General features: G+C 42.5%; 1 protein-coding gene across 2 annotated transcripts; it reads left to right on the plus strand.

Annotated features, from left to right (window-relative positions):
- Positions 1-2,115: 2,115 nt before the first annotated feature.
- Positions 2,116-12,156, plus strand: DENND10 (DENN domain containing 10). Of its 2 annotated transcripts, none has more exons than XM_071749529.1 (9): positions 2,116-2,226; positions 3,396-3,592; positions 4,785-4,864; positions 6,246-6,394; positions 6,567-6,678; positions 7,063-7,163; positions 8,322-8,429; positions 9,096-9,190; positions 9,843-12,156. In XM_071749529.1, exons 1-9 carry the CDS (start codon positions 2,181-2,183, stop codon positions 10,017-10,019), a joined length of 1,065 nt encoding a protein of 354 aa, XP_071605630.1. In that variant the 5' UTR covers positions 2,116-2,180; the 3' UTR covers positions 10,020-12,156. The 2 variants fall into 2 exon arrangements, with proteins under 2 accessions (XP_071605630.1, XP_071605631.1); XM_071749530.1 differs by having other exon boundaries at positions 2,161-2,226; positions 3,376-3,592.
- Positions 12,157-15,141: the final 2,985 nt, after the last annotated feature.

Below are 15,141 nucleotides of genomic sequence, written 5' to 3' on the forward strand. Positions count from 1 at the left end.
CGTCGCCGGCCGCCCTGTACCCATCCAGGGCAGGGCAGCCTCTGGCTTGATGAGGCTCCTGGTGGTGGCAGCGGCTCTCACATGAGAGCTTGAGCCTGGAGCTTGTGGGTAGCCTAAATTTGATGCAGAAGAGCAATTTTGGCGGTGGTGTGTGCTGTGCCTTTGATCTTTGCGACTTTTTCAGGCAGTTCAGAAATTGTACTTTGGGGCAATTAACTGGCAGAAAGGTCCTGGGTGCATCATCAGCTGCAGATTTCATAGAATCATAGAATCATAGAATCGGCTGAGTTGGAAGGTACCTCGGAGATCGTCGAGTCCAACCCTTGATCCACTACCGCTGCAGTCACTAGACCATGGCACTGAGTGCCACATCCAGTCTCTTTTTAAATGTCTCCAGGGATCATTCTTAATCTTAAAAAATCAGGAAAATCTTTACAGGGAACCTGGCCATTTCTTCTAAAAAGCAATAATTTAAAAAAAACTACAATAAAAAGCAGTAGTAATGTTAGTATGATATGTACTACTGTTGATGTGAGAACTACTACTGCCAGTGTGCATTGTTCCAAACTACCGATGTGAAAATTCCTTTTGGCATATGGAATGAAGTGGAAGCTGTCTCAAACTGGATTATACGGAGAGGCCCTGGAACAGCAGCAGGAAAGGCACTAAAACAGCGGTGGGTGTGTGACTAATGGGCTATTTTGGATGAGTCAACAGCGTCTCCACTGAAGGCATCAAACACTTTGTTCTTCTCAACCTTTCAGTAGCAGTGTGTACCTCTGCAGCTATGGCTTTGTCATCATTACTCTTGCTGTGGCCCTCTGCAGACCAGGCTGTTTCACTGGTTTCTTAACTAGATCTCAGTATGATTTTCCCAAAGTAGGTGGGTGGAGAGGTCTGTATAATGACCAAAGACAGCCTCTTCCTATGTATTTGGGTTTTGGGTTTTTTTCACATGTTCTTGACATTAACCACCAGAAAGTTTCATCACTATTGTACATGCGTTTAAAACATTGTAATGCATTTAAAAACTTCAGGTTGGTTTGCAGTCACCGTTTATTGAAAAACAGTTAAAACTAAGATTTTTTGAAAAAGACACATCCACTTCATGGAAGTTTTAGAACCATCAAGTGTATCCATGTAACACCAGTTCTTCTTCACTCTGCTGCATGAGCCTGTGTTCTAGAGTGGAAAAAAAATACAGCAGCTCTAATTTTTCAGGCTGTCTTCACTGGAGACTTTCTCCATATCCTTGGTCCCTGAGGTGCAGTGTCCCCATCAAGCCACACCACTGATGGATGTGCTGGTGTTTTAGTGCAGCCTGCCTTGTGAAATGGCTCTTGGCAGCCTTAACTTTTCTGTTTCAAGCCACAGTGAAATATTGTGTAGAGTCTCCGTGAAACTATTTACAGTCCTGAACTATTTTATAGTCCTTTTCTTCTTCAAATCAGCCCGGGAGTCTGTGAGATGGGTGCAGGTCTGGGTGGCAGCATCTGCCCGTGTCCGTCACCAGAGCCACTGCCCATCCCGAGGCTTCCCAGCCTTCCTGGGGGCAGGTTTTTCTTACCATTTTACCATTTTTCACCATTTTCTAGCAGCGGTGTCTCTCTGGGGCTCTGCTTCGCTTCTCTGATCTCTCCAAAGTTCCCCAACACCCTCCGGGCTTGAGTCAGACGATTCCGAGCTGCCGCACCGGGGCTGGGTGCTCGGATGCCATTGTGCATTCAAACCTCAGGACGAGACGGTTTTATTCCCAAATAAATTCGTTATTCGATTCCTCACCTCGCTCGGGACCCTCTCGGAGGCATCTCAGCCTTTATGCACACCCCCCGGGAGGGAGGCGGCTGCCTTTCGGGTTGTGTCGGGGCCATCGCTCCTCGCCCTGACTTCGGGGGCGGCCGCCTCCTCCTGAGGAACGTTTCACGTGAATCGTGCCCCCAAAGCGCAACAAAGAAATGATTTATTTTTTTTTTCTCCCAAAAGTCGTTTTTTTTGGGGTTGTTTCTTCTGAGGGAACTCGGGCTGGCCGGTCCCAGCGGCTGTCAGGGAAGCGGCGGGGCGGGAGCGCTGAGGAAATGGCGGCGGGGCCGTGAGGGGGGACGGTGGGGCGGGGCGGGGCGGGCGGAAGGCGGCCGAGCCGAGCCGAACCGGGCCGGACCGAGCCGGGCTGGGCGGGGAAGATGGCAGAGCCAGAATCGCAGCTGCTGCTGGCCGTGGGGCTGATCGGTAAGGGCCCTGCAGGCCCCGGGGAGCTGCGGGAAGGGTCGGGCCGGGGGTGGTGATGGTGGTGGTGGTGGGCGTCGGGGGTGTGAGGGAGCTGTGAACCGTCCGCCTGCGGCCATGGGGCTGTCCCTGGGGTGGTGCCGTCTGGGTCTGCCTGTGACAGAGCTAAATCGTGCACAGGTCCTGCTTCAGGGTCTAAAAAAGCCGGCGTTAGCGTGGATTGCATCAAAAGGAGTGTGGCCGGCAGGCCAAGGAAGGGGATTCAGACACACACACACACCCGCCTTGGGGAGACCCTAACCCGGGGTATTGTGTCCGGTTCTGGGGTCCTCAACAAAAAAAGAAAGACGTGGAGCTGGTGGAACGTGTCCGGAGGAAGGCCATGAAGATGATGAGAGGGCTGGAGCACCTCTCCTATAAAAACAGTCTGAGAGATTTGGGGTGGTCCTGCCCGGGGAGAATTTGGAGCATCCTTCTGGTATCTGAAGGGGCTACAGGAAAGTTGGGGAGGGACTTTTTACAAGTAGGCCATAGGACAAAGGGTTTTAAGCGGTTTTAAAACGAAAAAGGTTAAATTTAGATTAGCTATCAGGAAGAAATTCTTTACTCTGAGGCTGGTAAGCCCCTGGCCCTGGTTTCCCAGAGAAGCTGTGGCTGCCCCATCCCTGGAAGTGTCCAAGTCCAGGGTGGATGGGGCTTGGAGCATCCTGGGCTGGTGGGAGGTGTCTCTGCCCATGCAGGGTGTTGGGAAGTACATGGTCTCCTGGGAAGTACATGGTCTCTTCCAACCCAAACATTCTATGATTCTTTGAAATTCACAGGTTGTGAGGTTTTGTCATGAAATCAGAAATGAGTAAAACAGGGAAAATCATAAATAAGATGGTCCGGGAGCTTGTTGATCATACCTTGCTTATAGGAATGTCTGTTCATACTCCTGGTGCTTTTTTGACCTCAGGAAGTAGGTCATGAGTGAGTGTTTGTTAAAATTAAAACACAAAACCTGTAGCACACGTGCTGCCTTACAGCTTAAACCTTAGTGGCAGAACTGGCTGTCTTAGGGTCAGGGTAAGGTGGAATTTTAATCAGATTCCAGGAAACAAACCTGATTAACCCATCAATTTACTTCCTTGCTGCTGTTTGACATTCTCACAGTGAACATCTTTCCACCATAGAAAAAGACACCAATGGAGATGCTTTGTGGGTTTGGTGTTATCCATCCATAACAGCTGAACTGAGGAGTCTGTTGCTGCGAAAGTGCTGCCTTACAAATGAAAATAAACTGTTTCACACATTTGTGTTTGGCCAATATAAAAGGTCATGGTTCTACATCACAACTGTGGAAGTTCAAGATTCTCCAGCCTTGAAAAAGGTAGGACTTGGCCCATTGGTATTTTGGTAAAGCTCAGGGAAGAGTTCTGCAGAGCTGCTTCTGGCAATTTAAGTAGTGTTTTCCCATTGTAAGCTGTGAGAAAGGGAAGGGATTCCAGGTTTTGTAGGCTCAAAAATGCAGGTCTTGCCCAGCTCTCTAACTTGTCTGCATGTTGAGGTTTTCAGCAAGATGTGTATTGGGTGGGAGTGCAGGGGCTGGAATATTACACAATTTAGATTCTGTGTCTCAAAGTAGAGGTGCTTTTTCATGCCATTATTTCTAGTTACTTGGAATTTCAAGTCAGAATGTTTTTCTCTTCTTTTTCTCTTGTCAAAAAAGCTCTACACAGTGTCTGAAATCTTGTTGCTGTTAGAACTGGAGGCTTTTTATTCCCATATGGTTGAGTTATATAGGTAGTTTCTTTTCTGCTGCATTTTTAACTGGATAACTGCAAATATACTTTGATCTTCGGTACTTTCCCTGTTACAAAGTTCAGGAAATTGCTTACTAAGTTTATTTAATTTTCATATTTCATGCTGCTTTTAAGTAGAAAGATAAGGTGGTTATTTGACATGTCCACAGCAGAATGTTGCTTGCCTTTCCTCCCTCCAAGCTTACACCTCCTATGAACCTTAAAGGTGTAAAAATACAATAACATGTCCCATTGCTGCCTTTGACAGTGGTGGTGATGTTATTTGAGGAAGACACAAGAGCCTGGTCATTGTCTGCAGATTTCCACCTCATAGTGTCCCAGCCCACAGTAATTCCATGAAGGAAGTAAAAGAGCATTTCTGTTTGTGAGAGTCACTCACCCTGAATTCTTTCAGGTTTCTTTCTAAATATGTTGATGCTGTCTGCCTCCACAGCCTCCTTTGGCAACAAATTCTGGAAGTTTCATACCTGCTGTGGAAAAGAGAGATGCTTCTTTTAAAATAATCTTATGAGGAAAGCAACTTTTAGGAAGTAAATGGAGTAAAAGATAGTGTGTCCTAGATCTGACTTAATGGAAACGAGTCACATCAGAAATTCATTAGTTGGGATTTTCCTGCAGTCAGTAACTTGGATCTGCTGCTGCTGTTCATTTTTTTTTTTTTTTAATTCAAACTACAGCAAATTCAGTAACATGAAAAATTCTGTTCATGTGGGGCCATTAAATAAGCTGTGTCTTTTTCTCTGCATGTGTCTTGCCCAGGTGACCCACTTCTCCGTTGTTCTGACTGCCAAAGACTTCAACCCAGAGAAGTATGCAGCCTTCACTAGGATACTGTGTAGGTCTGTATAAAAGCTGCTCTGAGATACTGCTGTGTGCATGTTTTGATCTGGCCCAGGCAAGAGATAAAATTTCATTGTGTTTTGTTTGTATTTGGTCTCACCATCTGCCGGAAATTCAGCTCTACAAACTGAATCAGATGTGTTCATGCAGTAAGTGTTGGGTGAAAGTCAGGTGCCCAGTAGGTTTTAAGGTGTCTTCTCCAGACACCCCACACGACACTCCTTTTCATATTTTTAAAACTATAAATATTTGTGAAGAGGTCAGTGCTGTGTAGTTACAAGTCACTATGGATAGACTGGATAATTTGCATCCCTCCCCCACCTCTGCTACAGATATATCCTGCAGCTCCTCTGAGCTGGGCACAACACCCAGTGGGTTTTTTTTTTATCTTTTTTTTTAAAGGAGGTCTCTCTGCCTCTCTAGGCAGTCTGTGGCTTTGTCTCCTTTCTTCCAACCACACTGCTCTCTTCTCCTTCCCTATTCCTCTTTACTCACTTCCCTCCATGTCACAATTCTCATTATCTCCCTCTGCATCTCTATTCATTTTCTTCAGTTCCCAAATAAGTTTGGTCCCAGTTCTTGATACTGAGAGTATTCCCTGAGATTTTGCAAGATTTTGCAGCTATTGGATGCAATTCTGAGGTTACTGCATCACAGATTTGGGGATTCTCTCAGGGTATTATCTGTTTTGCAGGGTACTGAAATCTGAGGTTGTGCTTTTCCACTGATACATGAAATGTTTAGATTGGCTGTGGATCACATTAATGCTGATTTAATAAGTAAATCAAATCCTTTAACCTTGATAATTGAGTTTCAAGTGTGACATAGCTTTGTACCATTGCTACTATGAAAAAAAACAGTTGAGAGCTTCAGCACTGTTCCTGAAGTACCTTAACCTGTAAAAAAAATTATGGTGTCTCTGTGTTGGTTTTATACCTGAGTATAAAGGACATATGTTTATATTTTTTTGTCCACCACTTATTAAAGAGTACAGAATACTTGGATAATACATTGAGAACTGGTTATGTGGTCTGCATGTAGTAACAGGAATTACTGAAGCTGCTTTTTCATAAGGCAGGTACCTTCCCAGCCAGCAAAGAATCCTTATGCTGCTGAAACCTTTGTGCTATGATTCTATGTTGGTAAATGTTGGTTCTTTCATACAACAAATAAAAACTACAAAGTAGTATTTGCATCCAAGACAGACACATTTTTGTGTCTGTATCAAAAGGCTCCTAGTTCAGTTTTTAAAACCTCAACCAAGCATCCAAAATAACAACTGTTGCCAATAAGATTGCTGTTTGTGATACTGTGATTTTCTTTTATGTATCTCCTGGTGCTGCTTACAGTCAAAATACCAGACTCTTTCTTTTCATGCAGAATCTACTTGAAGTATGGAAGTCCAGTTAAAATGATAGAGAGCTACATTGCAGTCCTTACCAAGGGGATCTGCCAAAGTGAAGAAAATGGATCTTTCCTCAGCAAAGATTTTGATGCTCGGAAGGCTTATCTTGCTGGTTCCATCAAAGGTTAATACCAAAACTCTCTGATTTCTTTTGTACAACATAAAATACAATCCAGTTTTCATGTGTACTTCAAGTAAACAGTGTTATCTCTGCTGTTATCATTAAGCTTCTTCAAAAAGTTGTAATTACCAGCATGTAAATCTTCCATAAAATAATTTTTGACCTTTTTTTCTAGATATAGTATCTCAGTTTGGAATGGAAACAGTTATCTTGTATACAGCACTGATGTTAAAGAAGAGAATTGTGGTGTACCATCCTAGAATAGAAGCTATCCAGGAGTTTACCAGGTATTTTTGTCAATCCCTACCTCCCCAGCCACCTCTAAAAGTCCAGTAAGTCTTGAGCCCTCACTGAGAGAAATGTTTGTGTTTCTGGATGTCCCCATATGGATGTCCAAATGTCCATATATCTCCATTAAATCTGTTCAGTGACATCCTGCTAAGCACCTCCTAAGGCTTTTAGCTGCATGTTTATCAGCTGAGAGAAATGCAGCTGTAGAATGAGTGATAAGCTCTGCTTGCTCTGATAGTCAGAATCTCTGCAGTTCACTTATGTGCCTGCCAGATGAGACCTGGTCATTTATTTGTTACGACATGCATTTTGTACTGTAAAAATTTCACTAATAAAAGGAAAAATCTACTGTGTGCCAAGTACCAGTATTATTTCTCTAGGATTTTGCCTGCTTTAGTGTGGCATCGACAGGACTGGTCAATTCTTCATTCCTATGTACATCTAAATGAAGAGGAAGTGGAAGCCTTAAAAGCCTGCACAGGTAGTGATAATTTCTTAATTGAAACAGAAATTAAATTTTTATTTTTTTGTTTTTTTTATTCCTGCGCTGTTCTACATCAGTAATCTTCGAGGAAAAAGTGGTTATTTTGCTACTAATGCTATTATTCAAATTTGAACCACATAATTTTATTTAGAAAAAGCAAACCAACTAAAGGAGGATATTAAAAGATCATTAGTTAAGCTGATGTTTCTGTGTACCCCTAATTGCAGATGCAAAACAGCTTTGAGAATTTTTTGATGTGGTGATCAGAGGGGTTGAAGGTATCACTGTTGTACAAAAGCAGCTCACTGTAGCTACTAGATTTCCAAATTCTACACATAGCTAGTAACTTCCTGTTTGAAGATCTGTTTGTTTGGTTTTTTTTTTTGGTTCCTAAATCTGAAGCTCCAGACATATATTCTGACTGCTGCCAGTGAAATCTCTGGCTCCTACTCACAAGAGGACTTTACCAGCTGAGTAGGAATTTGCTCTGTGTGACAGATCACTGTGTAGCAATTAACACATAATCCAGGAAGAGGCCTTTAGTTTATGCAGAGGTTATCCTGACACAGTGTGTGGCAAATAAGAGGCTTCTTTATACAGAATAATGAGCAAGAAGACTCATCTTCAGTATTTCTACTGCATTAATAACAATTCTTAATAACAATTCAGCTCACTAAACATCCTTCACAGAGAAAAGCTGCTCTAAGTTTGCTCACCTAGCATGCTATAAATAAGAAAATATGCTGGTTTTATTCCCCAGTTCCAATCTTACAGTGGCTTAGAGGGTGACAAGGGACTTCGGAGTGCAGATTCTGTTAAAGAGGAACTTCAATGGTATTCCACTTACAAATAAATGACTTAAGTAGTAAGGCAGAAAGAGAGTTTAAAATTTCAAATTGATAACCCTTTTATATCACATATTGTGCTAGAGGAGGACAGGATGATTAAGGAGATTTTAGAAGCTAATTTTTGAGCTCATCAGAAGTGCATCATTCAGCTGGACACACTCATTAAGTGACTGACAGTGTCAAGAGTGCAACCTCTTGGGTCCAGTGAGTAACAGACTGTAGGATTGCAGTTCTCCACAACAACATCTTGGGTTTGGTTTGATTGTGTTTATGAAGACCTAAATCTTGCCAAAATTCTGCTCTCCAGGCTACATTGCTGGATTTACAGATTCTGAAGTCAACAGTAGGCCAGACCTCTATGACGTGTATGTGAATTTGTCAGAGAGTGAGATCACTGTCTCCCCTGGAGTAAAAGGTTGGTTGTTTTCTATGGTTTGAGGTTTTTTTGTTTTGGTGTTTTTTTTTGGTTTGGGCTTTTTTGTTTGGTTGGGGGGGTTTTTTGTTTGTTTGGTTGGGTTTTTTTGCTTGTTTTTGTTGGTTTGGTTTTGTTTTTTATTTAGGGGCTGTTTATTCCAGGGTTGATAGTAACTGCTTAACCTTGCTGTAGGTCAGGCACTCTTGATCCTCCTTCCATGCAGGTTACGAAAAGCCAACGTGGAAGCTTTTGTCTTGCAGATTTATTGAGCTCCTGGAAGACTGGTGAAACTTTCCATGTGGAAAGACAGGGCTTTGTCTTCCAACAAATGTACAACTGCTGACATTCAGCTGAGGGGTACTGAGTGCAGGAACACACCAAGAATCCTTAGAAAAGCCTTGTAGCAAATACTTAGAGATCTGGGACTATTTGAAAGGAAAGTTTGTATGTTGTTTGCTGTCTTGCTGTCATTGTCACCTGCTTAGGGCTGCTTTAGAGGTAAACAGTTGGCCTGTGCCACCATGGCAGCTGATAGGTCAGGTCTAGATTCAAATGGAGTCATGAAGGGGATTCCTTGTTTTGGCTTTTTATTAATATGAATTTCTAGATGTCACAGAAATGGTCATTTTGCATGAATGTGCAGACTTTTTTTTTTTTCTTATTCAGAGGCAATGACGATGGGAAAACTTCACAAAGAAATTGGACAACTAATTGTTCAGTCTGCTGAAGATCCAGATAAATCAGACAGCCAAGTCATTAAGGTTAGTGTTTTATTTCTCTTTTTAAATCCAGTTAAATTACTTCTATCACTAAATGCTGGTGGAAGGAGAGGAGTAAGATGACTGTCCCTGGGAATAAGTTGATCTCTTCCACCCTCTGCTGCTTTACAGAGGAGCATTTTTATTCTTTATACAGGCTTTGGAGGTTGACAGAATTGGTTTATATTATCTCTTGGGTAACCACATTGCTGAAGAAACTTGCACTGATTATGAAACTTCCAGTAAAGTTAGTTTCTCAGTTTTATTCCACAAAGCATGTGTTTGCTCAACAACTTTGAAAAAGCCCTACTGAGATATGGCTTCTCAGCTAAAAAACTAGTTTTTATGATATGTTGTTTGTCCTTTTTTCATTTCTCCCCCTATCTGATATACTATTAGACATTTCACAACTGAGCAACTTAGTAAAAAGAGCCTGTGGAGTGGCTGCACCCCCTTTATTCAACATCCCACAAGAGCAGACTGAAGAGCTGTTGCAAGTTTTCCTTAAAATAAATAGGGTCTTTATTTAAAATTAACTTTTATTTATCATTACTTTCTCTTTATATGCACTGATTATTTTTTTTAATAAGTGTATGTTAAAACATTATTAGAACTTATACTATATTCAAGGTTGCTTGTTTTTCTGTTCTTCAAGGATATTTCTCTGAAGACAAAAGAAATCTTGGCTACTTTAGCCTCACTGACTGAAGTTTCTGATGGGAATGGAAAACCAACCCTTAACTCTGAGGCCCTGAGACAAAAACGGTTTCCACCAGCTACAGAAAACTTCCTTTTTCACTTAGCAGCTGCTGAACAAATGCTCAAAATCTGATTTTGATGCACTGCAGACTTATGGACCGCCTCAGAAATACTGTCTTTGCCATGCAGATAGGAACACCTGGTATTTTATATGGAAAAATTGAAGGTATAAGAATGAATATTTACCATGATATCATGCAAAATACTGGAGCTTGACTGGGAACATGTGGAGGCAGTTTTGGGAACATTCCTGGTGTCATTATCTCTCCTCAGCTGTAACTTTGTATTCATGGCTCCTTTCTCTCACATCCCAAGGTGAGAGTGTACACAAGGAGCAGGAGCCTGGGTGTCCAGGCTGTGCCAGTCTGTCTTGCAGGTTCCAGATGTCTGACAGCTCTGCTCTTGCTCTGACTTTTCTTCCTGGGCTCTGGAACAGAGGGTGCAGCACACAGGCTGTAAAACCAGCACAGTCTGGATGTTCTGGGCTCTGCCCAGGGAGACACTGAGTGTGCAGCTGGTGTTGAGGGGGCTTCCAGCCTGTCAGATGCTGCTCTCGCTCTGTACTGCCTGATACCTGGATATCCCAAATAAATTAATAAGTCCTCTATTTTTTTTTTTTTCTACTCGAAAGTGTCTAGCTGTAAAAGATGTCTGGAAAAATGCAATGTGCTAGCCTTACTATATAAATGAAGAGATAATTTTGAAGCTCAAGTGGGAGCTAAGCACCTCTTTGGGATTCTTGCCTTGGAGGTTTTCCCCATTTCACTCCATCCCTTGCCTCTGATGGAGGGAAAAGACAACAGGATTACTGTAGCCAAAATGGGGCTTCCTAGGGGGGTCACTGACAAGTGCTGCTTTATAGCTGGAGTAATTTAAGAAGTTTTTTAGATTCTCCACTGAGAAGATAGCTGGCCATTAATTCCTGGTCCATTTGACAGAAAATCAGATGGAGGCTGATGGACTAGAAGTGTTCAAATGGCCACAGGCACCAATTACACTGCTTGAGCTGTAACACAGCTACTGTCTAATGGTGATCTGTGTCAAATCTAGATAGAAACTTTTGAAGACAATAGTGAAAACTGGGAAATAATTTAGAGAAAATTAAAATTTGCCTACTTCTTTGACTGCATAGCCATAACTCAAACAGATGATTATTTTTTCCCTAAGCAGCTTGAAACTAACTGCTTTGTAATCTTCTAAGAAGAATTTAGAGTCTTTGTAGGGAAATACTTTGAGCCAATCAATCTGTACTTCTTCAGAAATGTCCACAACAAATCAGTCAGTTCTGCAGTAGCACTTTGTTACATGAAAATATAGCCTTTTTCCTGCCCTTTGTACAGATAGACTGAAGCATGTCATTTTGCATAGAGATTTTATACTTATGATTAAAACTTTAGTAATCAATATTTATATTGTTAAATAATTGGATGTTTGCTATTCTGATCAATAACTATATACAAGCAATGTTGGCTTGAAAAAGGTTTGCCCTTTTACTATGTATCATATATTAAGGAAATCTATTTTAGAATGTGGATAAGGAATGTGGCATTTATGTATAAAGTGGTGAGTTATTACAGACAGTAAATGAAAGTGCTTCAGAATAATCCCCTATTTTCAGGGGTATAAACTTCTGCTTTAAACACTTAGCCTAAATTCTGCACACAGAAGAGTGCTTTGTTTTTCATTTGTTTGTTTAACTTCTGAGAAAAATACTGCAATTGCCTTTGTTTACTTCCAAGTGCTCTGCAGCTGCTTTTCCCCATTTGCCCATTAATGTTGTCTTGTTTTTTTTTCCTTAATGGTTCTGTAGTATTGCTGCTTCTGTTTGGGACTTTTACAACAGTTGTAGTAGCAGAACTACTGAAACAGAAGTCGTTCACCAAGAAAAAACAGAACATGCTTTTTTTTTGGTCATCTATCTTAACAACACGTGGTAACTGTGCAGATATCCACATAGCTTCTTATTAACAGAAAGCCTTAAGATATGTCATTAAGGTAGTTAGAGACAAAAAGAAGAGAAGCTCAATTACAAAGTAAATACTGAATACTTTGCTTTTTGTTTGGAAATGTTTAAGTTGAAAATCTTGGTGTTGTGGATCTTGCATTCTGACGTTTGTGTGAAACAAATGGAACACAATTTTGCACTTAAGGAACTGCACTCATAGCATGCTTATGTCTATTAAAAAAATCATGAACAGTCTGCCCTTTAATTTATGTAAATGTTTTCTTCAATAGTTGTGATCACTGAGTCACAGGCTTTGGCTCTTAGTTTTGCAATCCTGGGATGAAGCTACAGCTGGATGTTTCAGGTCAGAAATGCACCACTAAACATTCCAAGAGTTTTGTCATCTGTGCTGATCTCTGTGTCAGCACTGAGAAAGGTGTATTGGCCTCCCTCAGCTTCAGTTCTTTCAAAAGATTGTCCTAATGTTCTTGCATTTTTTTAATGACTTTTGACACTGTTTCATCTCAAGGAGGTGGAGAATAAAATAGAAAAATCACGAAGGTCAGGACAGGGAATGCTTTCTGCTTCTTTCTCACTTCCCTTTCCCCAGGGTGTGAACGAGCAGGCTGTGTGTGCAGTTGCTGGTTTTGCAAAGTCAGATGACATCCTTTCTTCTTCCTCCTAGAAGCAGAGATGATGTAAACCAAAACTGTCCTTCCCACCTTCTCATCCTTCTGTCTTTTCTGTTCTTGGATAAATACAAAATGGTGAGTGGTGGTTCCTGCTGAGACACACGCCTCTGGAGGGGATGCAGCATGCAGAATGATTGATTGAAAACCTTGAATTCAAACAAAAAAGTTGCACTGCTCCTTCCTGAGGCAAAAGGTACTGCCCAAAAAGGTACCTTGCTCACTGCCCAGCTGATCCAGATCCTGTGCTAGCTGTAGCATCCTATCTCCACTATGTTTGTAGCCACTGCAAGGTGCTGAACAGAGCAAAGGCTTGCAGAGGGTAAACAGTCACTCCCTTCAGTTGTGATTTTGCTGAGTAAATTGGGTTTGTCCCTTAAGGTTAATTCTCTGCTGTAGATAATGCTCTCATCCCTGGGCTTTTAGTTCCTGGTGTGAGCTGGCCTGCCTTGTTTCCTCCATGGGCAAGTGTGGGGGGAAATGTTTTGCCTGAGAGCAATGCAGTGCTTTGTAAATTGACACTGGACATCTGGCAAACTTAAAACTCCAGGGCTGCTTCTGATTCCAACCTCTGCTTTAGTTCCCCAGCTTCCTAAGGGGCTGATGAGGATTTGTGAGCAGATAAAAACCCAGCCATACAGCTCAGTGTGGGCAGCTCAGAGCTGCCTCATCCTGCAGTACCCCTTCCCATGGAGCTGCCTGCCTGGAGTCTGAGCCAGAGGGAGGTGAGGTGAGGTAAGGTCATTCCTTGGAGCTGCTGCAAGACTCAGGAGGAGACTCCAGAGAGTGAGCAACACAGCTCCTTCCCCAGCTCCTCCCTGAGGCACATGGGGTGGTGTCAAGCCCAGAGCTCCCTCCCCACCTGCAGCCTTCTCCTTTCCTCCACCCCTATGGCCTGCAGGGAAAAGCAGAATGGCTGTGATACAGGCTTGGGGTTAGCACTGCCACACAGGCTCCAGCTGAGGAAATGCTTTGATCTCAGTATTTCCTCACAGGGGAGTGGCTGATTTTTTTTATTTTTTTTTTTTTTAAGCTACATTAAAGGGATAGGGAAGCCTCATTGTGCATTCCTAAATTCAAGATGCCAAGCTGGGGAGATGAGGAACTTCTGTTGTGCTGTACTGAGACTTCAGATGTCCTTGAAGCCCAAAGCTTCCATCTACTGGAGTTTATATAAACAGCACTGTCACTTCACACACCAGCTGGGGCTAAAGGCAGGAGACAGACCCACCTCAGTCTCTATTCCAAATCACCAAGGTTTTCCTGTAAAAAAAGGTCCTGTAGGACCCTCCTGCTAAGTCTTTCAGGTGTGATGCATTTTTCCTTGTCCCAGTCTTCTTCCCCTCACTTTCCTCAACCCTCTGGAATACCAGGTGTCTGGTCCTGGCAGTTCTAGTCACATGATGAATTTATTTCAAGACCAGGGACTACAGGGCCTTCCTAGCAATGTGTTCTCCCTGCCCTCATTTGGGAAGCAGCTGAATCACCTAGGCTGACAATTTAAATGGCAGGAGCTTGCTCTCCTCTTCTGGAAAATTCTGGTTAGGGCAGTAGGAACATGACTGGGACGGGGGAAAGAGTTATTAAATAGCCCTGAGGGGGCTGTGTTTAATATGGGCAATTTTAAATCAAGCTGGCAGAGCTTGGTAAGGGGCAGCTGTAATAACAGACACTATTACCAGCTCTATTCCATAAGCCTTACTCACAGAGTTGTAATGACATCAATTTGCTTAAAACATCCAAGTGTGGTGCCAGAGAATTTATAGCCTGTCTAGTTACCATGACAATTCAAAGTTCACAAATGCATTATCTTCAATTTGTTGCATTTGCTCTACTGTTGGGGTTTTCCTGTTGTTTTTTTTTTTCTTTATTTCCAGTGTGGTTCATGTAATTAGCATTTACTTTAGCCATTCTTAAATTATATTAGAAAAAGGAGAGGGGGGTGCTGTGGGTCTTTGTTGTAGTGCCAGTGTTTGCTGAGAGTGGAACTAGACCCCATCTGAGTTTGCCTTTGGAATGTTACTGAAATGGAGAAATGGCGGCTTAGAGAATGTTACCCTAGGTTGTCAGCTCTGCCACTGTAATTAAAGATATGGAAGGGGGCAAACTTAATAGAGAGAGGCACACTGAGACTATAAGCCTCTTCCACCTAACCCTGAGGCAGCTGAGGAAAAAGAGCAGGACATGCCTCTTCCTCCCTCCTGTCCTCCCAACTATTGAGAGCTCAGCCTGATGTGAGCTTTTCTTCTTGAGTCCCCTTTTGGTTGCCTTTGGTCTGACCCAGTACAACTGGTTTTATATTCTTAACCTGGATGGGATTTAACTATTTAGTTAAGACCTGGCCTCACAAAGGCAACGCTGGGTCATCCCTGTGAAGTTCAGGAGGTGTCAATGATCCTTTACCTTTAAAAAGCCACAACAGTCCTCAGGTGGATTAGGGCAAACTCTTTTGTCACTCTGAGCTTTGGCAGTTTAGCAGACAGCATCCATATTGCCTTGGAAGAGCTTCCCAGCACATGCCCTTCAAGTTCCAGGTCCTTAGGATGTGCTGTTCCTCCAGT

The sequence above is a fragment of the Heliangelus exortis genome, chromosome 7 (assembly GCF_036169615.1).
Source record: "Heliangelus exortis chromosome 7, bHelExo1.hap1, whole genome shotgun sequence".
Classification (NCBI taxonomy): domain Eukaryota; kingdom Metazoa; phylum Chordata; class Aves; order Apodiformes; family Trochilidae; genus Heliangelus; species Heliangelus exortis.